At 40.3% G+C, this 27,981-nt stretch overlaps 1 protein-coding gene, 1 long non-coding RNA gene and 1 other non-coding gene across 4 annotated transcripts; 2 read left to right on the top strand and 1 right to left on the bottom strand.

Moving 5' to 3' along the window:
- Positions 1-1,897: 1,897 nt before the first annotated feature.
- Positions 1,898-5,640, bottom strand: ATP5MC3 (ATP synthase membrane subunit c locus 3). Of its 2 annotated transcripts, none has more exons than XM_033231062.1 (5): positions 5,524-5,573; positions 5,223-5,351; positions 3,952-4,029; positions 3,077-3,270; positions 1,898-2,417 (listed from the first exon to the last, which is right to left on the bottom strand). In XM_033231062.1, the coding sequence occupies exons 2-5, from the start codon at positions 5,259-5,261 to the stop codon at positions 2,303-2,305; spliced, it is 426 nt and encodes a 141-aa protein (XP_033086953.1). In that variant the 5' UTR covers positions 5,262-5,351; positions 5,524-5,573; the 3' UTR covers positions 1,898-2,302. The 2 variants fall into 2 exon arrangements, with proteins under 2 accessions (XP_033086953.1, XP_033086951.1); XM_033231060.1 differs by having other exon boundaries at positions 1,902-2,417; positions 5,223-5,334; positions 5,524-5,640.
- LOC117094832 lies at positions 5,596-11,598 on the top strand. The gene is made up of 3 exons (XR_004441695.1): positions 5,596-5,725; positions 6,388-6,591; positions 11,431-11,598. It is a non-coding gene; the product is annotated as an uncharacterized LOC117094832 (long non-coding RNA).
- Positions 11,599-14,981: 3,383 nt separating this feature from the next.
- LOC117095445 lies at positions 14,982-15,088 on the top strand. Its single transcript, XR_004441988.1, has one exon. It is a non-coding gene; the product is annotated as a U6 spliceosomal RNA (small nuclear RNA).
- The last annotated feature ends 12,893 nt before the right edge of the window (positions 15,089-27,981 follow it).

Genomic DNA, 27,981 nt, shown 5'->3' with positions numbered 1-27,981 from the left:
TTTCAATGTCGTAACTTTGTTACTAGAAATAAAAATTAAGTAAAAGGATGTATACTCAACGATGTTAAACTTCTGATGCACTATGCCCTTTCCCCTCTATAAAGTTTGAATCATTGTGGGTGGTTTTTTGTTGTTATTGTTTTCTCAGAAGCCTTAAGACTATGCAGCCACAGCTCAGTTAGTCCATTTTCATTCTGGGAGATTCCCTCAGCTGGGACATCTCTTACAAGAAACCTGTTTCTGAATCAGTGTTTCAAGCCTTTTCAACCACCAAAACCAGCACCAAGAACAGGTCTTTACCAAGACTGTTTTTATTTAAAATATACTTGGAATAGATGACTATTAATCTCAGCAATTTCCTATCACTTTTAAAATTTTATACTATGTACTTTGTATTACATAGTACAGTAGTTTCAGTAAGACATGTAAAATTTGCCATTTTAACCACCTTAAAGTGTACAATTCAGTGACATTTATATTTACAATGTTGTGCAACCATCACCACTAATTCATCAAAATTAAAAAAATTTTTAAGCCAGATTTAGCAGTGAGGGGCTATATACCAACTTTAATGACACTCATGTTAATAAGTTCTGATAACCCATTACCATCAGATCAGCCGTAATTCGTCCAATTTTCATAATCCTAAAAGGAATCCCCATGCGCATTAAGCGGTCACTCCCTCTTCACCCATCTCCCTAGTTCCTGATAACTACTAATTGGCTTTGTCACTATGGATTTGCCTATTTTGGGTATTTCATATAAATGGAATCATGTGGCTGGCTTCTTCCACTTAGCATGTTTTTAGGGTTCACTCACATTTATTCAGTATGTATCAGTACCTCATTTATTTTCATGGCAGAATATTCCATTATATGGATGTATTTTACTTATCCATTCATCAGCTGATAGACATTTGGTTGTTTCTACCTTTTGACTTTTGTAAGTAGTGCTTCTATGAATACTTGTATACAGGTTTTTGTTTGAATACCTAATTCTTTTAGGTGATATAGACTAGATGATGAATCAACTAAAAACGTGGCAGCAGCTCTACCTTTTTAGCTTTTTGGGGCCTCATTTCACTTTATAGAAGGTAGCGTATGTGTAACTTAGTGATTCTCAAACAGTATGCACAAAAATCACTTGGGAAGCCTTTTTAAAGATGCAGATTGCTGAGTCTCATGTCCAAAGAGTCCAATTCAGTAGGTCTGGAACCTAGGGATTTTTATTTTTTCAACGAGCACTGATTCTGATGGAGGCAGTCTTCCCACACTTGAGAAACTTTGGTAACTGACTGCTCTTTCTCAATGGAAATCAAACAGGCAAAGGGCACTAAAAAAGTAAAATGTCACTTTCCTAATTATCAACTTTCAAAAAACCCTGAAACTTGGATGATAGATATTATGGTACAATACATTTGCTAGGGGAAAAACTGTCTATAGTAGCACCACCTTCCTTTGAATGGGAAAAGTTTGACCAAGAAGCAACATAAAGTATTAGCAGCAAAATACTCTTGAACCAGCTATCATCCCCAAGACTCCCACTATAAACATGTTAGCAACAGTGATAAATGCTGCCTTACAGCAACTTTTGGCTGTAAAAATCTAGCCAATTCAGTCTACTTTTTGATATTTGGTTTTTAATAGTCTTGTCCAAATAAGAAACTAGCTGCTAGTTGGACTGAACCTGTTCTGAAAAGACATGGAAGATTCATTATAAGCACACAATTGCTTAATGTGAGACTGACTGAAAAACAAAAATCACATTACCTCCCAGCTTAAGGCTTCATTTCCTAAAAAGCTGACGTGATTTATTTTTAGAACCAACCGCCTGGAAGGTGATTCTGATTTGAAGTATTCTAACTGATGTTAGACCTTAAAAACACGAGACCGTCTTGAGTATTAACTATCTTTAATTAACCGTATTTTATAGAAGCTCAAAACACCCAAATATTTATCCTTTATATGAATAAACAAAAGTCCTATGAATTACAATATGCAGAACACTATATAAAAGAATTCCCATAAAAATTACATTGGGATATTTTCATCAGTGGAGCAACTGCTGTAGCTTCCTCTGAATTGGACAGCATCTGTCTGAATGCACATTCTTCTTTGTGATAATCTAAACTTAGTGTAAGTACAAATCACAGAAGAAATTAAAGTTTTCATCTTTAATGAAATGACTTTGGAAATAACGTACATTTCCATGACACCAATACTACAGTTTTCGGAGTCACAGTAAGATACACAGAATTACATCCGTAATTAATAAGAATGCCAACATGTCAAGCAGTAATTTGTTACATGGCAAACAAAATCAAGAAAGCAACCATCAAACAAAAGAGACCCATAGCTTCAGACAAGGCAAATCCCAGGATAGCATATGAGAACAGCTGCTGCTTCAGCGAAGGGTTTCTAAAAGAGACCACATATGACTGTTACTTTGAAATATTAGTTTCAACATGTTTGGTAAAGGTTAAAGAATCAGATTACTAGTGTGGGGATTTTTTGTAAACTGAAAAGTCTGCTGGAAGAGAATTTGCCTAGATCTCTCTTATACTAGTCTCCTCAATTCTGATAATATGGTGTAAAGGTAGGGGGCTGTCTCTCAATATAAATGGTTACTTTTCATTCATTTTGATGGGTTCTGACATTCTTACCCCTCTGAAAATATGGTCTGTACCTTTTAAGATCTGACAGTTTAGGTCTTAAATAAAATAAATTGATTCTTTTAAGGAATGTGCTCTAGTAATTTTAGTCCCAAAATAGTTTAACAATTAGGAATGCAGACTCTTAAGTCAGATGTAGTTAAAATTCATTTTCTGATATTTACTAGCTATGACCTGGGCAAGTAATGTGATCTCTGTGTCTCTAGACCTTCATAGGTGTTATTCTCATAGTACCCCAAATGCTGTTATGAGAATTAAGTGAGATAATGCATACAAAGCCCTTTAAATGTAATGCAAGACACAGAGTGAGCACTTAATGCAAAGTAGCTATTATTTCAGTAGCTAAGTTTCCAACTATTGCAAGCATGCTCTTAAACTTACTTATTTAGGGATAGAAATGATTACCTGGCATAACCAATGATAAGGCTGCCAAAGACTGTTCCAATACCAGCACCAGAACCAGCCACTCCTACCGTTGCAGCACCTGCACCAATAAATTTGGCAGCAGTATCAATGTCTCTGCTGATTGCACTGGTCTGAAACTCCCTTTGGATTAGCTGAGACACACCATTCTGGGCCCCATTAAATACCGTAGAGCCCTAGAAAACAGAAAATAAAGGTAAAGGTCTATCAGTAATCACAAGTAGCTATTTTAATTAAGTATCATACTGTCAAAATGATAACTACTTTTTTACTTTGTAGCTGAGTGTAAAGAGGCAAATCAAGAGCTTAGAATAATCTCACTCTTGCAGAATAGGGATAACAATATCTACATCTTAAAAGCGTGTTGAAAATTAAGAAACAACATATATAAATACGCTTTTAAAGTAGGGTTTTTTTTTTTTTTTTTTTTTTAAAGAGAGGGTCTCACCTGGTTTGTCACCCAGGCTGGAGTGCAGTATAGTGTGGTGTGATCATAGCTCACTATAGGCTCGAACTGCTGGGGTCAAGCAATCCTCCCGCCTTGGCCTCCCACAGTGCTAGGAACACAGGTGTGAGCCATCGCATCCAGCCCAATACAGCAGATTTTTCAATAACTGTAGCTATTATAATTTTAAATATAGGCAACTTAAATCGATAAGACTTGAATATAAGTACTACAATATTTCTTGGTCAAGTTTTGGATAGAGAAATTTCTCTACTTGGCTCATCTAGTTTTTTGGATAAAAGGGTGAAAAAGAATTGCCCTCAAACTCTTATAAAGTTTTTTTCCTTCACTCTAATCAAAACCCTACCCTTACTTGGTAGTGTTACCTAATTTCAATTATTGCTACTATTACCTCTCCAGTCCTAGCCTCTGGTCGAGATAACACTGATGCAGAAATTGGTCTGTATGCAACTCTGGATCCAGCTCGGATCTATTAATGATAAAAAAAAAAAAAGAATTCCAATATTAAGAAAGAATACAGGTAAGATTTCAATGACTTTTCTGGTACCATGAATTCTAAAAAAGCAAGCAGTAAAAATGAATCAGAGACTTCTGAATTGACTCTTCGCTGTTTGGTCACTTTTAATGCATGAAGTAATTTTAATAAAGTTTCATGCTAATGAAATTGTAAAGCTTGCTACCTTAAATAAAATTTCTAGTAACAATTAATTACAAAGAGAGTAAGAACTGCTTTTGACATTTCCATTATTGTAGCGCCATAAGTCAAGTCAGAAAAAAGCAATAGATACCACACATTCTTTGGCAATTTTAAGTGGACCAACAAGTATATTAGTAGTGTCACTATAAACATTCATCGTTCAAAATAGCCCAGCAGTTAATATAAGCCCTGACCATTTCAAAGATATTTCTATATGACCATTAATCATTAAAAAAAAGTGTCTAAAAAAGGAACTTAAGCAATTCTACATCAGTTTAAGAATAATCTGTGAAATATCTGACCATAAGGACATATTCCGGTCCAACTTCTCTGCCCTTGAGTGTCTATAAACTAAGGTCACAGAAAAACCCTTCAGAACCAAGATCTGATTGTCTAAGACAAATCCTCCAGATTTAGACTCACTTAAAGCCTGCAAAATTGTTATGAAAATAATACTCCAGAGGCAGGAAGAAAGACTCTGGGCTCGTTCCCCCACCACCTTCTTCCGCCCCCACACGGAAAGGCAAAGTCCCTCCCTCTGCAGCAACGAGTTTGACCTACAGACAGGCACTGGAAAGCACTGCTGAGGTGAACTAGGCCTCAGCGGCCCCCTACATCCTCTGCAGTACTCCAACCTTCGCGTCGACCCCAATCCAACAGAGAAGCTGAGAGAAGGTGGGGGAAAGGGCCGCTCCGGGTCTAAGGACAGGAGAGTTTGACCTACACCGAGTAAGGCCTGACAGCTAGGCCTCGGCTGCTCTGCCTCGCCCTAGTGGCGAGGAGAAGGCTGAGATGCCCTAAGATTAGGAAGAAAGGAAGAAAACGGCAATGGGTCAATGGGTGAGGACACAGCCGTTCCCGGAGGGCGGTGTGCCCCGCCTGAGGGTTGCCCCATTCAACAACGTGGACGCTCCAGGACAAGCGGCCCAGCCCTCAATCCCTCCGGCCCTGCCTGGGCTACGCACCAGAGCGGGCGTGCAGGCGAGCTTGGCGCAGGCGAACATCTTACACTCTTCGGGACCGCGCGGCTGGAGACACTGGGTGACAGGTGACGTGGGCTCCTCTCCCTCTTTCTCTCTGCGGAGGCAAAGAGGCTTAAGGTCAAGTGCCCTCCAGGGGCCTGTCCTTCCCACCCAGGCCCCGCAGGCTCCCGTGCACGCCGTCAGTTTGGGCCCCGTGCCCAGTGAGGCGCCGGCACAATGAATGGGTCCCTATTGGGCGCCGCTCCGCCCTGACCAGGCCGGGCTCCCTGTGCCCTCCACTTACCTTCCCGAGAGATAGCTGCGGCACCGGCGGCGGCAGAGGTCGAAGTAATGGGACTGAGCGCGCAAGCGCGGTCCAGCTCTTATTCGCGCCGCAGCACCCGGATGAAGAAGGCGGGGTTTCGGGTGCACCAAGGAAGCTAGTCAAGGTCACTTTGTAACAACTTTATTGGCAACTAGCCGGGAAGGACAACGACAACCACCTGGTGACTGGGCAGGCAGTGAGTGGTAAGAGAGAGATAAAAAGAAAAACTGTAGACTAGCCCCGGCAGAGAGGACTAAACAGATTAACTTTTGATATGAGTTGGCTGCGGGATAGTGGGTCTTTTTCTTCACGTTGTAAGATTTGGCCTTTTATCAGTTGCTACTTCTCTGTAGTAGAAGTTGATTTTGCTGGTCATTCTCTTCCTCTGTGAAATAGGACTGTGGCTGGCGGGAGGAAAGAAGGGTCATTTACTACTTAACAGGAAACTAGGGTCCCCAGCAGAGTGAAGGTATTTATTTCAAGGAACCTGGAAAATGGTTCCAGAAGTATGGCTAATCCTTCAGGTGAAAGAGGGCCTGACCTAGAAGTACTGGTGGAGCCATAAGCAAATGAGTAGACCTAAGAGCTTTGTCATCTGGGACACAATATTGCCTCTGGGTAAAGTGAGGGTGCTCAACTTTTCTTCTAGCCCTAAGATTGGAAGATTTAAGGGATTGTAATGTATTTCATGTAGGGCTTCAGACTAAAAAAAGTCTGAGTATTCTCAAAACCTACTCAATTTTAACACCTGTTTTTGTTAAGTTTGAACAAAAATTATCTTCTTCAGAGGAATGCAGAAATATCTCAGAAAAATGACTCTGACTGAAATTCTGGTCTTTTTAGATCCTTGAATTATGTAAATTTAATTTAGTAATTCTAACAAATGGCTAATGGAAGTGATATCAACACGTCAACATAAAAGATTAAACATCTAGAATGCCCTGCTAAGAAGATGGCTGGGGACTGAACACCAGCCCACTCTGCCTAGAGCCCTGGCATGAGACAACATCAACCCAGAGGATCAGCTTTTTACTCGTTAGCACAAAGGTGCAGTATTATCTAGCAGCAACGCTGGGGAGAAGCCCTCGGAACTAACACTTGAAAAATGAATAAGGCTTTGTCACTAATCCAACTTCAAATGCACATGGTTCAAAATTACAAAAATACTAATAATTTTAGGCTCAATCGTTAGCTGGAAAATAGAGATAATTCACGTGTACAGTTCAACAAGCAATTATTCATATAGTTTCTCAAGTACTCAATTCTAACCTGAAGAACATGGTGTCCTGTGGTGTCTGCAGTAGAATAAACAATAAAGCCCTGTACTTCAATAATATGTCCTCTAGGGGAAAAAATTATTCTAAGTGGATTTATGCGTGGAGATGGTTTTTTTTTTTGAGAGGGAGTCTCGCTCTGTCGCCCAGGCTGGAGTGCAGTGGCCGGACCTCAGCTCACTCACTGCAAGCTCTGCCTCCTGGGTTTACGCCATTCTCCTGCCTGAGCCTCCCAAGTAGCTGGGACTACAGGCGTCCGCCACCACGCCCGGCTAGTTTTTTTGTATTTTTTTTAGTAGAGACGGGGTTTCACCATGTTAGCCAGGATGGTCTCGATCTCCTGACCTCGTGATCTGCCCGTCTCGGCCTCCCAAAGTGCTGGGATTACAGGCTGGAGCTACCGCGCCCGGCCTGTAGAGATGATTTTAAGTGATGTTCCTATTTCTTTAGCACTAAATCAGTGGCAGTAACTATTGAGGAGGAAGCAAGAAAGAAGCCAAGATCCATAGTGGCTGCTTCCAAGTTGCATATGGAGTACTTGCTATGGCAGGGAGAGACATAGGTTTCGAAATCCAGCCTAGTCTATTCTGTGGAGAGGCCTGAACATGGCTGTGACTCCACGGTGCTATTCTAGATAGATTAACTCAGACTTTGCTTGGTTTTGCATCCTAAGATTTGCATTATAGAAAGAGGGGAGTGGCTGGGCACGGTGGCTCATGCCTGCAATCCCAGCACTTTGGGAGGCCAAGGCGGAGGGATCACGAGGTCAGGAGATGGGAGACCATCCAGGTTAACACGGTGAAATCCCTTCTCTACTAAAAGAAAAAAAAAATACAAAAAATTAGCTGGGCGTGGTGGCAGGTGCCTGTGGTCCCAGCTACTCGGGAGGCTGCGGCAGGAGAATGGCGAGAACCCGGGAGGCGGAGCTTACAGTGAGCCGAGATCGCGCCATTGCACTCCAGCCTGGGCGACAGAGCAAGACTCCATCTCAAAAAGAGAAAGAGGGGAGTGAAGGCCGGGCGCAGTAGTTCATGCCTGTAATCCCAGCACTTTGGGAGGCCGGGGCGGGCGGATCACGAGGTCAGGAGATGGAGACCATACTGGCTAACACAGTGAAACCCCTTCTCTACTAAAAATACAAAAAATTAGCCAAGCGTGGTGACAGGCACCTGTAGTCCCAGTACTCAGGAGGCTGAGGCAGGAGAATGGTGTGAACCTGGGAGTTGGAGGTTGCAGTGAGACAAGATCGTGCTACTGCACTTCAGCCTGGGCGACAGAGCGAGACTCTCTATCTCAAAAAAAAAAAAAAAAAAAAGGGGGAGTGAATTGGAGTAACACCAACCCGTGTTGATTGAGGGTGGATATTTGCACTGAGGAAGTTTGAAGAAAAAAAGTACCTTATGAGAGGACTAAAGTGAGGCCCTAAAGATGAACAGGGAACTCCCTGAGAAGTATCTAATCCTTTCTTTGTTTTTTCATGGACAGTGGGGACAATCATAGTAAGTTATGACATCATAATTTGGCAATATCTGATAAGACTGGGTGATTATGATAGTCTGAGTGACGATGGCAGGATGAAGATAGGAATCTGATAGTAAAGAGAAGTATGACAGATCACTCCCAAATATAGCCCTGTCCAGAAACCACCTGGACAGAAAAAAGGCCGGAGAAAGAGAATTGAGGTGTCCAACACAAATGAGTGAGGCCTTCTTGGATCTCTAGCTCTCGTCAAGCCTTCCCAACACCACGAGGAATAGAAATGAGCTATCCAAATGAGCTTTACCCAAATTCCTGACCCACAGTGTCAAGAGCAAAGAAAGGGTTGTCGTTTGGGTCTTTCCGCTATCTGTTTGTGTCGCCACAATGGTGCACATGAATGTCCTGCCTGATGCTCTCAAGAGCATCAACAATGCCGAAAGGAGAGGCAAACGCCAGGTTCTTACTAGGCTGTGCTCCAACATCATCATCCGGTTTCTCATTGTGATGGGGAAGTATGGTTACATTGGCAAATTTGAGATCATTGATGATCACAGAACTGGGAAAAATTGTTGTGAACCTCACAGGCAGGCTAAACAAGTGTTGAGTTATCAGTCCCAGATTTGATGTGCAACTCAAACATCTGGAAAAATGTCAGAATAATCTACTTCTATCCCTCTAGTTTGGTTTCATTGTACTGACAACCTCAGCTGGTATCATGGATCATGAAGAAGCCAGAAGAAAACACACAGGAGGGGAAATCCTGGGATTCTTTTTTTAGCGATATAACACATATTCACAAATAAAATGCCTCATGGACTCTGGTACTAAAAGAAAAAAAAGAAATGTCATTTGAAGCTATTAAGTTTTAGGGTTGTTTATTATGAAGTGCTAATATCTATTTAGTAATAGATAACTAAAACAGGAAACACTGTCTGCTAAATATTCACTACTTCTTTGAGATCCATGTGGAGGTAGCAGCATCTCTTTTTTTTTTGAGACAAAGTCTTGCTCTGTCATCCAAGCTGGAGTGCAGTGGTTCGACCATAGCTCACTGCAGCTTCGATCTCCCAGGCTCAAACAATCCTCCCACCTCAGCCTTCTGAGTAGCTGGGACTACAGGCATGTACCACCACACCTGCTAATTTTTAAATTTTTTATTAAGCCAGGATCTCCCTATGTTGCCCAGGCTGGTGTCCAACTCCTAGGCTTAAACTATCCATCTCGGCCTCCCAAAGAGCTGGGCTTACAGGAATGAGCCACCGCATCCATCCAGTAGCAGCATCTTAAAATGGGGAATTTCAGTTTAAAATTCCAAGTGTAGCTCATAGCAAACCAGATAGAAAGAAGCCCAGGTTTTGGTTACTAACTGCCTTTCCTTGAAGTATTGAGGTATAGTAGGATTGTTATCATTAACTTTAGGGAGGTAATTCCAACTGACTACATGGAAAGATATTTAAATTATCTACTTTTGAACATTTTAGGCCAGGTATGCTGGCTTAGGCCTGTAATACGAGCACTTTGGGAGGTCAAGGTGGGTGGATCACTTGAGTTTAGGAGTTTGAGACCAGCCTGGCAACATAGCGAAACCCCATCTCTACAAAAAATACAAAAATTAGCTGGGCATGATGGTGTACGCTTGTAGTCCCAGCTACTTGGGAGGCTGAGGCAGGAGGATCCCTTGAGCCTGGGAGGTGGAGGTTGCAGTGAGACAAAATTACACCACTGTACTCCAGACTGGGTGATGGAAATGACACCCTGTCTTAAATTTTTTTAAAAAAAACATTAATAGCCTGCAAAAGTTTCACCAGCCTTCTCGTGCTGGTGTTATAAAAAAAAAAATTGTTGAAATGAAAATCAGAAATATAAGTTTAAAATATTCCAGGCTATTATATTTAGTTTTTCTTATAAAAGCTTTTGTGTCTTATTGTTGGCTTTAATTTGTTATCAATTTCTCTTTGAAAAAAAAAAAGCCGGCCGGGCGCGGTGGCTCAAGCCTGTAATCCCAGCACTTTGGGAGGCCGAGATGGGCGGATCACGAGGTCAGGAGATCGAGACCATCCTGGCTAACATGGTGAAACCCCGTCTCTACTAAAAAATACAAAAAACTAGCCGGGCGAGGTGGCGGGCGCCTGTACTCCCAGCTACTCCGGAGGCTGAGGCAGGAGAATGGCGTAAACCCGGGAGGTGGAGCTTGCAGTGAGCTGAGATCCGGCCACTGCACTCCAGCCCAGGCGACAGAGCGAGACTCTGTCTCAAAAAAAAAAAAAAGCCCCTGAACCTGCACTAGTTTTATAGGACATTCAATTGAGGTTAGCTCAAATCAATACTATGCGCTTTCTTTGAACATTGTGAGGACACAGGGAAAAGGTAAGAGTTTGCAATATAATTGGGGCATATGAGAAATTGGACTGATGTATATAAAAAATTAGAGAAAAATACAAATTACTACACATTCCAGGACAAAGTTGTGTGATGCACTAAGGGAAATTGCATTAGAAAAGAGACTGTCCTGGTCAGAAAGTAACTTACTGAAGAGAAACTTGAGCTAGGACTTGAAAGATGGCATGATTCGGATAGAAAAGATTTCTAGGTATCTCTTAAAATAGATCCTAACACTCCCAGATCTACCAACTAACTACCTACTCTGCTAATCAATTTCTAGTGTAGAAAATTTTGTCCTTAAACTTCATTTTTGACTGTTCTACAAATTATTTAACCACTTTAATGACATCTAGTATACTGGACTAGAATATTTACTAAACAGGCCACAAATAATTTAGTAAGAAACTAAGAGTAAATGTATGTCTCCATGTCCTCTTTAGGTCTAGGCTAAACTTTATAAACGAGTTACATGAAAACAATGTCCTAATAAAATAAATGTTATTCTGTCCTTCTTTTCTGGTAAGATATGCTAGTTATGGAGGAAAAAACAATTGTATGTCATAGTGTATAATTAATATAAAAAGACTACTTACATGAAAAGAAAATGAACAAGTATATGGAAATGAAATCAAATCCCTCTGCTAATTCTTGCCCATCTCAAATGTAAGTAATTTCCTAATTTTTCAATTTGTGGCAGACACAGCTAGTTGCCTATCCAACATCCATTTTCTCCTTTTTTTCTTACTTACAGAGATCTGTCCCCAGTTTAAAAAATGCTGAGCTTCTCAGATTCCCTTATGATTAGGAATGGTCAATGACATGTGAGTTGAAGTTACTTGGTGATGCCCCTAAGAATGTGCAGAAAAGGGATAGATTCAAAGGGATCATTCTTTCTTTTCCATTACCTTTTTTTTTTTTTTTTTTTCTGGAATACGGATCTAATGTCTGGATGGGAGGCAGCAATATTGCAACTACAAGAACAAAAGTCACACGTTAAGGATGGAGAATCTGGAAAGTAGGAACCTGAATTTTTCACTTTTTTTTGGAGTAAGCAGCCCTTAATTGCCTATTTATGGAGTTCATGTCACATGAAAAAAATAAATCTCTATTTGGCTAAGTCACTGAAGCCTGTTTCTGTTATATGCAGCTAAACACAACCCAAACTAATAGATAATTTTGTAGACTTACATCTCTGAAGATCTTTGGCCTTTGGGCTGTGATTACAGCTGAAGTGTCCCTTCTCCCCCCACATTTACATTAATTTACATCTGTCTTTTCTTCCTTATTTGATGGTATAGTATGTCTGCTAGGGACCAATCAGTAGACAAAAAACATACCTGTGATTTGAACAGGGAAAATTTAACATTAAAAAAACCATTAGCCAGTGAAAGATGCCTAAAAGGAGCAGAGTGGACTCTAAGGGATCCAGTGGTACTCCTGTAGGCATGGCTACTAACCTTGGCTGAAGAAGAACTTACAAGAAGAAGGAAACTGAGAAATTTAGAGGAGAATGTGTGACTGCCACAGGAATGTGTAGTCCACCTGTGCTGAAGAAACTTGCTGGAGGCATGGGCCGTAACTGAACTGTGAGGACTGTAGAGGTGAATACTACCAGGCCCCCCCTGCAAACCAATCCACTGGCTCCACACAAAAACATCTACCAGAAGAAGAATGTCAAGTCCTTTCCTCTGCTCTGGCCTCCCAGTGTCTCTCCATCGTCTTCTATTGGCAGAACCTATCATTTTACCATTGCCAAAGCAGAAATTTGGCAGGGTCCAGCTTACAGGGTCCAGCTCCAGAATAACAAAGCAAGGGAAAAAAAGATGGATTTGTAGCTGAGAAGTCATAAGTTATAAGTCAATAACTTAAGAAGTCATAAGTTAATAATTAGCACAGATAGTAAGATTCTCAACGGCAGGCATTATGTCTAATGCATGCTATGTCTCTCATAGCACCTAACAGAGTGTTAAACATAGTAGTCACTCAATAATGTTTTCTCCATAATAAATAGTATGTATGAAATGATTGGCAATAATTTTATTATCCTTTTTTATTTGTAATTTATGTGGGTACACAGTAGGTGTATATATTTATGGGGTACATGAGTTATTTTGGGACAGGCGTGCAATGTGTAATAATCACATCATAGGGTATTGGCTACCCATCCCCTCAAGCATTTATCCTTTGTGTTACAAACAATCCTATTACACCTGTTTATCTATTTTATTTTATTTATTTATTTATTTTTTATTTTTTTGAGACGGAGTCTCGCTCTGTCACCAGGCTGGAGTGCAGTGGCACAATTTCGGCTCACTGCACCCTCCACCTCCAGGGTGCAAGCGATTCTCCTACCTCAGCCTCCCGAGTAGGTGGGACTATAGGCGCGTGCCACCATGCCTGGCTAATTTTTTGTATTTTTAGTAGAGATGGGCTTTCATCATGTTAGCCAGGATGGTCTTGATCTCCTGACCCCAGGTGATCAGCCCGCTTCAGCCTCCCAAAGTGCTGGGATTACAGGCGTGAGCCACTGCGCCCAGCCCGTTTACCTATTTTAAAATATACGATTAAATTATTATTAACTATAGTCACCACGTTGTGCTATTAAATACCAGGTCTTATTCATTCTTTTTATTTTTTACTTTTTGTACCCATTAACCATTCCCCCTTTTCTCCTACCCCCACCCTCCACTACCCTTCCTGTCCTCTGGTAACATCATTTTCTATCTCCATGAGTGCAATTGTCTTGATTTTTTTATTCCACAGGTAAGTGAGAACAAGCGATGTTTATCCTTTTGTTCCTGGCTTATTTCATTTGACATAATGTCCTCCAGTTCCATCCATGTTGTTGCAAATGTCAGAATCTGATTTTTTGTTATGGCTGAGTAGTACTTCATTGTGTATAATTACCACATTTTCTTCATCCATTCATCTGCTGATGGACACTTAGAGGCCGCTTCCAAATTTTGGCTGTTGTGTGAACAGTGCTGCAGTAAACATGGGAGTGTGTATATATCTTTGACATACTGATTTCCTTTCTCGTGGGTATATATCCAGTAGTTTGCTGGATCATATGGGGGCTCTATTTTTAGTTTTTTGAGGAACCTCTAAGCTGTTCTCCATAGTGGTTGTACTAATTTACATTCCTACCAACAGTGTATGAAGGTTCCCTTTCCTTCACATCCTTGCCAGCATTTTTTATTGCCTGTTTTTTGGATAAAAGCCATTTTAACTGGGGTGAGATGATATCTCATTGTAGTTTTGATTTGCATTTCTCTGATGACCAGTGATGTTTAGCACCTTTCCATATACCTGTTTGTCATTTGTATATCTTCTTTTGAGAAACGTCTATTCAAATCTTTGGTCCATTTTAAAATCAGATTATTATATATTTTTTCCTGTAAAGTTGTTTGACTTCCTTATATATTCTGGTCATTAATCTCTTGTCAGATGAGTAGTTTGCAAATATTTTCTCCCATTCTGTGGGTTGTCTCTTCACTTTTATTGTTTCCTTTGCTGTGCAGAAGCTTTTTAACTTGATGTGATTCCATTTGTCCATTTTTGCTTTGGTTGCCTGTGCTTGTGGGGTATTACTCAAGAAATTTTTGCCCAGACCAATGCCCTGGAGAGTTTTCCCAATATTTTCTTGTAGTAGTTTCATAGTTTGACATCTTAGATTTAAGTCTTTAGTCCATTTTGATTTGATTTATATGTAAGGCAAGAGATAGGGATCAATTTCAGTCTTCTTCATATGGATATCCAGTTTTCCCAGCACCATAATTATTCTTTTCTTTTAGCTAAGATGTATGTCTCTTGAGAAAAATTCGGATTGCCTCCAGTATTTCTTTGAATATTGCAAAATTCAAACAGAGAACCCAAGGAATATTTTAAAATTGGTGGTATGAGTTTAAAATACTTGGACATTTTTGTGTGTCTATGAAGGATTCTGTGTTTATACTCTCATGTGCCTAAAGAATTCATCAAAAAACCCAAAATATTAAAGCCCTTTATGTATCCATTGCATGATATAATAAATATTGGCAGGAATGGAACATAGGTTGAGGAAGAACTAGGCCCTACATTGAGTTGTCAGGTAGGAGTGTTTGTTTGTGGTCATCTTTTCACTTCTTCTTTTGATATTTTTGGTCCATTCCCAGGCCACTTACTCTCTCTTCGGACACCTGGCATCTTTATGGTGTCTCCTGACTATATAAGACTCTTTATGGTAGCACCTACTAAAGCCATCTCTCTCTAGACCATGTCTAGCTCCAGAATTTTTACCCATGTAAAATCTTGATCTCCTAAGTGCTTGTTTCAGCAGCACATATAGCAACATTTTAATGATATAGAGAAGATTAGCATGGCTCCTATGCAAGGACAACACATAAATCCATCAAGTATTCTATGTTTTTATAGTATGCTATCATTTATCTCAGAAGTGAAGAGAGATATGTGATTTTATCTAAGACATGAAGAGAATTATAAATTTATTTCTTATATTTAAAAAATAGAAGGTTCATAGTCACCTGTGGGGGAAGGAACAGGTCAGAGGGAATAAAAATAGAAGCTGGGCTGGATGTGGTGGCTCACGCCTGTAATCCCAGCACTTTGGGAGGATCTGGTGGGCAGATAACAAGGTCAAGAGATCAAGACCATCCTGGCCAACATGGTGAAACCCCCTCTCTACAAAAAATACAAAAATTAGCTGGGCATGGTGGTGCGCATCTGTAGTCCCAGCTACTCGGGAGGCTGAGGCAGGAGAATTGCTTGAACCTGGGAGGTGGAGGTAGCAGTGAGCCAAGATGTGCCACTGCACTCCAGCCTGGTGACAGAGCGAGACTCCATCTCAAAAAAAAAAAAAAAAAAAAAAAAGTTCCAAAATGGCCAAATAGAAACAGCTCCAGTCTACAGCTCCTAGCGTGAGCAATGCAAAAGACTGGTGATTTCTGCATTTCCAACTGAGGTATCAGGTTCATCTCACTGGGGCTTATTGTACAGTGGGTGCAGCCCACAGAGTGTGAGCCAAAGCAAGGCAGGGCATCGCCTCACCCGAGAAGCACAAGGGGCTGGGGAATTCCATTTCCTAGCCAAGGGAAGCTGTGACAGACGGTACCTGGAAAATTGGGACACTCCCACCCTAATACTGCGCTTTTCCAATGGTCTTAGCCAACAGCACACCAGGAGATTATATCCCACACCTAGCTTGGAAGGTCCCACACCCATGGAGCCTTGCTCACTGCTAGCACAGCAGTCTGAGATCCAATTGCAAGGCAGCAGTGAGGCTGGGGGAGGGGCACCCACCATTGCTGAGGCTTGAGGTAAACAAAGTGTCCAGGAAGCTCAAACTGGGTGGAGCCCACTGCAGCTCAAGGAGGCCTGCGTGCCTCTGTAGACTCCACCTCTGGGGGCAGGGATAGCTGAACAAAAGGCAGCAGAAACTTCTGCAGACTTAAACATCCCTGTCTGACAGCTTTAAAGAGAGTAGTGGTTCTCCCAGCATGGAGTTTGAGATATGAGAACGGACAGACTGCCTCCTCAAGTTGGTCCCTAACCCCTGATTAGCCTAACTAGGAGGTACCTCCCAGTAGGGGGCCGACTGACACCTCATACGGCCAGGTGCCCCTCTTAGATGAAGCTTCCAGAGGAAGGATCAGGCAGCAACATTTGCTGTTCTGCAATATTTGCTGTTCTGCAGCCTCCGCTGGTGATACCCAGGCAAACAGGGTCAGAGTGGGCCTCCAACAAACTCCAGCAGACTTGCAGCTGGGGGTCCTGACTGTTAGAAAGAAAACTAACAAACAGAGAGGACATCCACACCAAAACCCCATCTGTTTGTCACCATGCTCAAAGACCATAAAACCACAAAGATGGGGATAAACAAGAGCAGAAAAGCTAAAAATTCTAAAAATCAGAGCGCCTCTTCTCCTTCAGAGGAACGCAGCTCCTCACCAGCAATGGAACAAAGCTGGACGGAGAATGACTTTGACGAGTTGAGAGAAGGCTTCAGACGATGGGTAATAACAAACTTCTCCGAGCTAAAGGAGGATGTTTGAACCCATGGCAAAGAAGCTAAGAAAACCTTGAAAAAAGATTAGATGAATGGCTAACTAGAATAAACAGTGTAGAGAAGACCTTAAATGACCCAATGGAGCTGAAAACCATGGCAAGAGAACAATGTGACGCATGCACAGGCTTCAGTAGCCGATTCAATCAAGTGGAAAAAGGGTATCAGTGATTGAAGATCAAATGAATGAAAGGAAGCAAGAAGAGAAGTTTAAAGAAAAAAGAATAAAAAGAAATGAACAAAGCCTCCAAGAAATATGGGACTATGTGAAAAGACCAAATCTACGTCTGATTGGTGTACCTGAAAGTGATGGGGAGAATGGAACCAAGTTGGAAAACACTCTTCAAGATATTATCCAGGAGAACTTCCCCAACCTAGCAAGGCAGGCGAGCATTCAAATTCAGGAAATACAGAGAACGCCACAAAGATACTCCTCGAGAAGAGCAACTCCAAGACACATGATTGTCAGATTCACCAAAGTTGAAATGAAGGAAAAAATATTAAGGGCAGCCAGAGAGAAAGGTCGGGTTACCCACAAAGGGAAGCTCATCAGATTAACAGCAGATCTCTTAGCAGAAACTCTACAAGTCAGAAGAGAGTGGGGGCCAATATTCAACATTCTTAAAGAAAATAATTTTCAACAAAGAATTTCATATCCAGCCAAACTAAGCTTCATAAGTTAAGGAGAAATAAAATCCTTCACAGACAAGCAAATGCTGAGAGATTTTGTCACCACCAGGCCTGCCTTACAAGAGCTCCTGAAGGAAGCCCTAAACATGGAAAGGAACAACCGGTACCAACCACTGCAAAAACATGCCAAATTGTAAAGACCACCAATGCTGGGAAGAAACTGCCTCAACTAACGAGCAAAATAACCAGCTAACATCATAATGACAGGATCAAATTCACACATAACAATATTAACCTTAAATGTAAATGGGCTAAATGCTCCAATTAAAAGACACAGGCTGGCAAATTGGATAAAGAATCAAGACCCATCAATATGCTGTATTCAAGAGACCCATCTCACATGCAGAGACACACATAGGCTCAAAATAATGGGATGGAGGAAGATCTACCAAGCAAATGGAAAACTAAACAAAAAAAGCCGGGGTTGCAATCCTAGTCTCTGATAAAACAAGCTTTAAACCAACAAAGATCAAAAGAGACAAAGAAGGCCATTATATAATGGTAAAGGGATCAATTCAACAAGAAGAGCTAACTATCCTAAATATATATGCACCCAATACAGGAGCACCTAGATTCATAATGCGAGTCCTTAGAGACCTACAAAGAGACTTAGACTCCCACACAGTAATAAGGGGAGACTTTAACACCCCACTGTCAACATTAGACAGATCAACGAGACAGAAAGTTAAAAAGGATATCCAGGAATTGAACTCAGCTCTGCACCAAGCAGACCTAATAGACATCTACAGAACTCTGTACCCCGAATCAACAGAATATACATTCTTCTCAGCAACGCATCACACTTATTCCAAAGTTGACCACATAGTTGGAAGTAAAGCACTCCTCAGCAAATGTAAAAGAACAGAAATTATAACAAATTGTCTCTCAGACCACAGTGCAATCAAACTAGAACTCAGGACTAAGAAACTCAAGCAAAACCACTCACCTACATGGAAACTGAACTACCTGCTCCTGAATGACTACTGGGTACATAAAGAAAAGAAGGCAGAAATAAAGATGTTCTTTGAAACCAATGAGAACAAAGACACAGCATATCAGAATCTCTGGGACACATTTAAAGCAGTGTGTGGAGGGAAATTTACAGGACTAAATGCCCACCAGAGAAAGCAGGAAAGATCTAAAATTGACACCCTAACATCGCTATTAAAAGAACCAGAGAAGCAAGAGCAAACACATTCAAAAGCTAGCAGAAGGCAAGAAATAACTAAGATCAGAGCAGAACTGAAGGAGATAGAGACACAAAAAACCCTTCAAAAAAATCAATGAGTCCAGGAGCTGATTTTTTGAAAAGATCAACAAAACTGATAGACCACTAGCAAGACTAATAAAGAAGAAAAGAGAGACCAATCAAATAGACGCAATAAAAAATAATAAAGGGGATATCACCACTGATCCCACAGAAATACAAATTATCATCAGAGAATACTATAAACACGTCTATGCAAATAGACTAGAAAATCTAGAAGAAATGGATAAATTCCTGGACACATACACCCTCCCAAGACTAAACCAGGAAGAAATTAAGTCTCTGAATAGACCAATAATAGACTCTGAAATTGAGGCAATAATTAATAGCCTACCAACCAAAAAAAGTCCAGGACCAGATGGATTCACAGCTGAATTCTACCAGAGGTACAAAGAGGGGCTGGTACCATTCCTTCTGAAACTATTCCAATCAATAGAAAAAGAGGGAATCCTCCCTAACTCATTTTATGAGGCCAGCATCATCCTGATACCAAAGCTTGGCAGAGACACAACAAAAAAAGAGAATTTTAGACCAATATCCCTGATGAACATCAATGCAAAATCCCTCAATAAAATACTGGCAAACCAAGTCCAGCAGCACATCAAAAAGCTTACCGCCATGATCAAGTTGGCTTCATCCCTGGGATGCAAGGCTGGTTCAACATATGCAAATCAATAAACGCAATTCATCATATAAACAGAACCAAAGACAAAAACCACATAATTATCTCAATAGATGCGGAAAGGCCTTTGACAAAATTCAGCAGCTCTTCATGCTAAAAACTCTCAATAAACTAGGTATTGATGGAATGTATCTCAAAATAATAAGAGCTATTTATGACAAACCCACAGCCAATATCATACTGAATGGGCAAAAACTGGAAGCATTCCCTTTGAAAACTGGCACAAGACAGGGATGCCCTCTCTCACCACTCCTATTCAACATAGTGTTGGAAGTTCTGACCAGGGCAATCAGGCAGGAGAAAGAAATAAAGTGTATTCAATTAGAAAAAGAGGAAGTCAAATTGTCCCTGTTTGCAGATGACATGATTGTGTATTTAGAAAACCCCATTGTCTCAGCCACATCTCAGCCCAAAATCTCCTTAAGCTGATGAACAACTTCAGCAAATTCTCAGGATACAAAATCAATGTGCAAAAATCACAAGCATTCCTATACATCAATAACAGACAGAGAGCCAAATCATGAGTGAACTCCCATTCACAACTGCTTCAAAGAGAATAAAATACGTAGGAATCCAGCTTTCAAGGATGTGAAGGACCTCTTCAAGGAGAACTACAAACCACTGCTCAACAAAATAGAAGAGATACAAACAAATGGAAGAACATTCCATGCTCATGAATAGGAAGAATCAATATTATGAAAATGGCCATACTGCCCAAGGTAATTTATAGATTCAATGCCATCCCCATCAAGCTACCAATGAGTTTCTTCACAGAATTGGAAAAAACTACTTTAAAGTTCATATGGAACCAGAAAAGAGCCCGCATTGCCAAGACAATCCTAAGCCAAAAGAACAAACCTGGAGGCATCAAGGCTACCTGACTTCAAACTATACTACAAGGCCATAGTAACCAAAACAGCATGGTACTGTTACCACAACAGAGATATAGACCAATGGAAGAGAAGAGAGCCCTCAGAAATAATACCACACATCTACAACCATCTGATCTTTGACAAACCTGACAAACACAAAATTGGGAAAAGGATTCCTTATTTAATAAATGGTGCTGGGAAAACTGGCTAGCCATATGTAGAAAGCTGAAACTGGATCCCTTCTTTACACCTTATACAAAAATTAATTCAAGATGGATTAAAGACTTAAATGTTAGACCTAAAACCATAAAAACCCAGAAGAAAACCTAGGCAATACCATTCAGGACATAGGCATAGGCAAGGACTTCATGACTAAAACACCAAAAGCAATGGCAACGAAAGCCAAAATTGACAAATGGGATCTCATTAAACTAAAGAGCTTCTGCACAGCAAAAGAAACTACCATCAGAGTGAACAGGCAACCTACAGAATGGGAGAAAATTTTTACAATCTACCCATCTGACAAAGGGCTAATATTCAGAATCTACAAATAACTTGAACAAATTTACAAGAAAAAATCAAACGATCCCACCAAAAAGTGGGCAAAAATATGAACAGACACTTCTCAAAAGAAGACATTTATGTAGCCAACAGACACATGAAAAAATGCTCATCATCACTGGCCATCAGAGAAATGCAAATCAAACCACAATGAGATACCATCTCACACCAGTTAGAATGGTGATCATTAAAAAGTCAGGAAACAATAGGTGCTGGAGAGGATGTGGAGAAATAGGAACACTTTTACACTGTTGGTGGGACTGTAAACTAGTTCAACCATTGTGGAAGACAGTGCAGTAATTCCTCAAGGGTCTAGAACTAGAAATACCATTTGACCTAGCCATCCCATTACTGGGTGTATACCCAAAGGATTATAAATCATGCTGCCATAAAGACACATGCACATGTATGTTTATTGCGGCACTATTCACAATAGCAAAGACTTGGAACCAACCCAAATGTCCATCAATGATAGACTGGATTAAGAAAATGTGGCACATATACACCATGGAATACTATGCAGGCATAAAAAAGGATGAGTTCATGTCCTTTGTAGGGGCATGGATGAAACTGGAAACCATCATTCTGAGCAAACTGTCGCAAGGACAGAAAACCAAACACCACGTGTTCTCACTCATCGGTGGGAACTGAACAATGAGAACACTTGGACACAGGGTGGGGAACATCACACACCAGGGCTTGTTGTGGGGTGAGGGGATGGGGGAGGGATAGCATTAGGAGATATACCTAATGTAAATGACGAGTTAATGGGTGCGGTACACCAACATGGCACATGTATACATATGTAACAAACCTGCACGTTGAGCTCATGTACCCTAGAACTTAAAGTATAATAAACAAAATTGTTCCTTCAATTATCCTAAATATAAAATAAATTATGTAAAAAAAAAGGAATAGAAGCTGGACTTCTTTGTACTCTGCTTTGTAGATTTGAATTTGGAACCATGCAAACCATATGAGAAGTAAAATTTTTTAAAATTTCTAAAAATTAAAAATTAATGGAACAAATGAATTTAACTCCGCATAGCCGGTAGCATAATTACACGGAGTAAATACAAAGAGTTTCTATTAAGGGACAAAAAGGCAAGTCCTTGCTCATTCTGCTTCACACATACTGGCCTCCTTGCTATTCCTGAAACGTATGAACTACACTCCACCTCACAGAGCTGTATGTTTTTTTTCCTTCAGCTTGTAATACGTTTCCCCTGGATAGTCACTTGGCTCTCACTTTCACTTCCTTCAAGTCTTTGCTCAAATGTCACCTCTTAAGAGAGGCCTTCCCAAATCCTTTACCTATCTTTATATTTCTTCAGAGCTCTTCTTGCTATGTGGTGTCATGTATTCATCATTAGTTTGTTTGGCTCTTGTATTAGACTATAAATCTATGAGGACAGGGACTTTTTTTTTTCTTTTTTTTTGAGATGGAGTCTTGCTCTGTCACCCAGGCTGGAGTACAGTGGCCTGATCTCAGCTCACTACAACCTCTGCCTCCTGGATTCAAGCGATTCTTGTGTCTCAGCCTCCCGAGTAGCTGGGATTACAGATGTGTGCCACCACATCTGGCTACTTTTCGTAGATTTTCTTTTTCTTTTTTTCTTTTTTTTTTTTAGTAGAGACGCGGTTTCACCATGTTGTCCAGGCTGTCTCAGGTGATCTGCTCACCTTGGCCCCCCAAGTGCTGGGATTACAGGCATGAGCCACTGCGCCCGGCCAACTTTGTTTTTTCCATTGCTGTATTCACAGAGTCTAGAACATGCTTAGCCCATTAAGAGGCACTCAATGAATTTTTGAGAAATGGGGTTGGGAAGAAAAGGATAAACTGTTAACTTTTTCTTTATACATCTCTGTATTATTTGATATGTTACAATAAGCATGAATTACTTTAAAAATTTAAAAAAATGTGTTAGGAATGTTGTAAAAATTCACAATAATTGAGAAAATATATTATTCCCTCTGTGTGTTTGCATTAATTAAACCAAAGGGAATCCTGGCTAAATGTTGAATTTCAGTTCTTGGTGATAGGCTTGGGTGTACTTTTAGTCTATAGCCCTACCCAATACTCTTCAAATTATATTCTCACTCTAATCTATCTATGGCTAGGCTATTGTTGTTTTAAAGCATTGTGTGTGTGTGTGTGTGTATGTATGTGTATAGTGTGTGTGTGTACCTTTCTATCTATATATTGGCTATAGTTTCTTATATGTGATAAGAAGATGTTATGTGAATTTTGGCTATGTTTTAATAAAATCAGTTGTAAGAGTAAGTCGTCATTCTCCTTCAAGAAGTCAAATTCATCTATATTTAATGGACCCAGATATTCAAATTTTGGTTAAGAGATAGGAAATTTCACAACAGTAACAAAATGTTTCAAAGCACTTTTACTTACCAAAATTTTCTTCTACTGTAGTCCCAGTGAGGTCTGTAAGGGTCATATTCCCAGTCAATTCCTTATATCAATTATAGAATTCTATGGTTTGCATGTGGTACAAGAGCACCATGCTGAGTATGCTTCGTTTTCTCTCCATTTTTGGATTATCATGGTCCTATGGAGGAATAACATGGTTACACAGAGCTAGTCATACTTTTCTTGGTCACCTTTTCCCATTACTGATTTCAATCAATTATTCCATTAGATAATTATTCTCAGACTTTTCCTTACCCATCTTGACCTTCTAAAAATTCCTGCTCTCTGGACTTTGAAAATTAGGTTAGTTTCCTATGTCAGGTCCGTAAGCCAGGGAACTTGGCTTAAAGTAGTGATCACTATATAATAATTTTAAGTGGAGTATGATGTCCAGAGGCAAAACATCAAGGAGACACATCCTGCAAACGGGGTCTGCAAGTGGAAGCATCAGGATTTGTTTATGGATTGAATTAGAGTGCTTGTTAAAATTGCTTTCATTGATTTGAACTAGAGGATAGCTAAGCAAAAGATGCACGTTTTAAATTAAAAACTTGTAACTGAACTTGAAGTAGAAAACATGGTCCAACAAACACACATGATCAATAACTACAGAAAAACAAAGCAGAGAACACAGTAGTTAAAAGCTTTAATTTTTAATTTAGAGGGTCCTATCCCCCATATTGTCCAGTCTAGTCTGGAACTCCTAAACTCAAGCTATCTGCCCGCTTCGGCCTCCCAAAGTGCAGGGATTACAGGCACAAGCCACTGTGTCTGGCTTCCATCTGCCCTTCTTGACCGTTTAAGGGAATCCTCTGAACTTGTTCTACCATCAGTGGAGATAAACAGATCCCCTATGAGAGTATAGCCTTAAAGAACCAGTAAACTTTTTTTAAGGCTTCTGTTCTATTTTAGCTTAGAAAAACTTCAATCTTAAAAAGATATGCAATGCTTATATTACATTCTATTGTGTATCTGACTGAGATAATTTAAAATACTTTACCAATTAAATGACTGAATTCTCCGCCCTATTATTCTCGAGTAAAACTGATGTACTAGGAGATAGGTCATGCTTTCGTATGGTTTTGCTCACATCCTATCCCACCATTGCCTACCTCAAGAGTGCAAGAATCTCAAATTTAGGTGGAGGGATTTGTTGTCAGACTTTCCTCTTTCTATCTGCTCATCCTATGGTCTCTGGCTAATAGAGGGTACATAATCTACAACAATACAGACAGCAGGTAAATAGCCCATCTTTCTAGAAAATTTACTAGACTATAGCAAACTGTGTACAAATTCTTTTCTTAAGATACTAGCAATTTTAACTTCTCAAGAGTTAACCTTAGTCAAATTTTTCTCCACCCTATTTCCTCACTATTTTTTTAACCTCTTGGCTCAGAACATCCAATTCATGCTTTTTGTACCACATTCTTATTTTTGGTCAGTATCAGCTAACATCCGATCACACAGCATGCTGAGAGCCCTGGAGAATGAACTGGGAAAATAAACCAGGTATAAGGAGTTCAGGATAAATTCAGGGGCTAAAGTGATAAGTGCTTCTCCCATAGAAAGACTGTGACTTCTTTAGATATAGATAAATACTTTGGAGTGCACTTTTGGCAGGCAGGATAGTTCCCCATTACCACAAAAAATGTCCATGTCCTAATCCCCAGAACCCATGAATGTGTTACCTCACATGGCCAAAGACACTTTGCAGTTGTGACTCAATTAAGGATTTTGAGGCGAGGTGATTTGCCTGGATTATCTGGATGGGCACGATGTAATCACCAGGGCCCTTATAAAGTTAAAGAGGGAGGCTGGAGGTCCAGAATCAGAGAAGGAGCTGTGATGATGGCAGAATTAGAGTGGTGCCGCATGAGAAAGACTCCACTAGCTGTCACTGGCTTTGAAGATATTGGAAGGAGGCCACCCGCCAAGAAATGTGGGCAACCTCCAGAATCTGGAGAGGCAGGGCAGTGGGTTCTGTGGAGCCTCTAGAAGGAAAGCAGTGCTGGCAACACCTTGATTTTAGCCTGCTGGGACCCATTTTAGACTTCTGACCTCCAGAACTGTAAGGTAATAAATTTGTGTTGTTTTAAGCCAACAAGTCTGTAGTTGTTTGTTACAACAGTAGAAGGAAAGCAATACGGTAGTCAAACTTTTGTCTGATTCTAGGCATGGGTCATTAATCTGGGAGGACAAACCAAGAAGAGTGGATGGAGCCTTGATTTTGGAATTCAGGCAGCTGAGGTGGACTTTATTATATGGGATAGGTCATTTTAGTGCAAGGTCAGGGATATGAGCAGCAGGGCTATGCCCTGACAAAATGGTGATATGATCTACAAAAGCATAGTAGGTATACTAGCCAGTGGGTTGGGTCATAGGACCAAGCTTATTCTGGGCACCCAAAATTTGGGAAAATAGGAAAAAGAACACATACTCAAGAAATGGACAGACGTGTACAAGAAGAGAAGGTTGATACTTCTAGGCAGATAGAAACAGGAAGCTGATACGTAATAGTGCTGCTGAAATGCTCTTGAGCATAAAGCTACACAACACTTTATGAACTACGTGGTTAAAAGAAGAGCTGGTGGGTGTGGTGGTGTGTGCCTGTAGTCCCAGCTACTCAGGAGGCTGAGACAGGAGAATCGCTTGAACCCAGGAGGCGGAGGTTGCAGTGAACCGAGATCATGCCACTACACTCCAGCCTGGCAGTAGAGTGAGACAAGGTCTCAAAAAAAAAAAAAAAAAAGAAAAGAAAAGGAAGAAGAGCTGGAAATATATTTATATATTTCCAGGTTGGGCTCCAGTGGTTTCAAGTGGCTGTTTGGTTAGAAAACCCTGCAGGAACAGGGCAGCTAGAGAAGAGTCATCAGTGACAGTGTTGGCCAGAAAGGTAATAGAAAGAAGGCCAGGAAATGTGAGACAATGTCAGTTCAATGATGGGTCAGTTTCACTGGTAGCATACTGGAGGGTAAAAGTAATGGGTTTCTGGATTCACACTTTGTTGTTGTTGTTGTTTGTGTTTTTTCAGATGGAGTCTCGCCCTGTCACCCAGGCTGGAGTGCAATGGCGCAATCTTGGCTCACTGCAACCTCTACCTCCTGGGTTCAAGCGATTCTTCCATCTTAGCCTCCTGAGTAGCTGGGATTACAGGCACCTGCTGTCATGCCTGGCTAATTTTTATATTTTGAGTGGAGATGGGGTTTCACCATGTTGGCCAGGCTGGTCTTAAACTCCTGACCTCATGTGATCTGCCCACCTCGGCTTCCCAAAATGCTGAGATTACAGGTGAGAACCACCACACCTAGCCAGGATTCATACTTTTGATCATATAAGGGTGCTATCCAGTGTTACTGGGGAACAGGTCTAGCCACATTCCTTTATTTTCTTCCCCCACTGAAACCATTCTATTTACACTAATATCTTACTGGTGTGAGTCTACTCTTATTTAATCTACTTGTCTTCATCTCCTCTCTTTAGATTCTTGTGTCTCATTCATTCATTCAACAAGCATTTTATTTATTTATTACATACAATTGCTAGACTGCTTTCTTAAGATATTTATTTGATGAAAAACCTAGAATAAAATGTATACTAATTAATGTAAACTTAAAAGCCTTCTTTTTTTTTCCTGTTCTTCTCCTACCTTGCCCATTATTGAAACTCTCTGATTTGGCCAAAATGGCCCAGTTCCCTTCCTCCAGACATTCATTACATAAAAACTTCTTTGTAACGCTGGCTGCTTTTACTGTAGTAAAGTTCAGAGACCTCTGAGTCTTCAGTTATCTCTTTCATGTATTAGCAAAATATAACCTACCCAAATACAGCTGAAGATTAAAATTATAATAAATTGTGGGAAATGGTAGGGGAAGGTTGAGAACGAAGACCAAATCTTCTTTACTGTCCCTATTTGCTATTGCTGCTGCCAAATTATCTGGACAAAGAGCATTACCCTTGAGATCTGTTCATTCCATCTCACGCTCAACTCTTCTGCCTCAGAGATTTTATTTAATTTGGATCTCTGTCCTGCCGAAATATTGACTCTTGGCCTATTTGTCCTGTGCTTTCACTTCTGACTAACTTTCTCTTAAAACCAAGAGCAAAACAATCCTTTAATGATTATATAAGAAATGCATGAATATGAGCTCGTAAGTAATTAAACAATATGAATTATGTAGAGCAAAAACCATAGCTCTTGCACAGCTTACTCCCCAGTGTTGTTTTCCTTCCCAGAAGTAATCATTATTAACAGTTTAATGTGTATCTTTCCAGATATTTTACTATGTTTTTACGTGGAAATATATGAATATGGTTTTAATTTTCTTAAATAAAAATATGCCTTCTTTTCAATAAATGGTTCTAGGAAAACTGAATATCTATATGCAAAATTATGAAGTTGGACCCTTATCTCATACCACATGCAAAAATAACTCAAAATGCATCAAAGATCTAAATGTAAGATCTAAAACTACAAAAGTCTCAGAAGACATTAGATTTGGTGATAATTTCTTGGATATACCACCAAAATCACAGATGACAACAACAAATAGATAGATTGGACTTTAACAGTATTAAAATTTCTATACATCAAAGAATACTTTTAAGAGAGTGAAAAGACATCACACAGAATGGTGAAAAATATTTATATATCTGATAAAGTTAGAACACCCAGAATATGTAAAGAATTCTGACAACTCAACAAGAACCAAACAATCCAATTTAAAAATTGAGAGGCCAGGTGTGG

This window comes from Trachypithecus francoisi, unplaced genomic scaffold (genome assembly GCF_009764315.1).
Source record: "Trachypithecus francoisi isolate TF-2019V2 unplaced genomic scaffold, Tfra_2.0 Lachesis_group13, whole genome shotgun sequence".
NCBI classification, from domain to species: domain Eukaryota; kingdom Metazoa; phylum Chordata; class Mammalia; order Primates; family Cercopithecidae; genus Trachypithecus; species Trachypithecus francoisi.
Note: the sequence above shows the minus strand (reverse complement) of the source record. Positions and strands in the feature narration are given on the sequence as shown.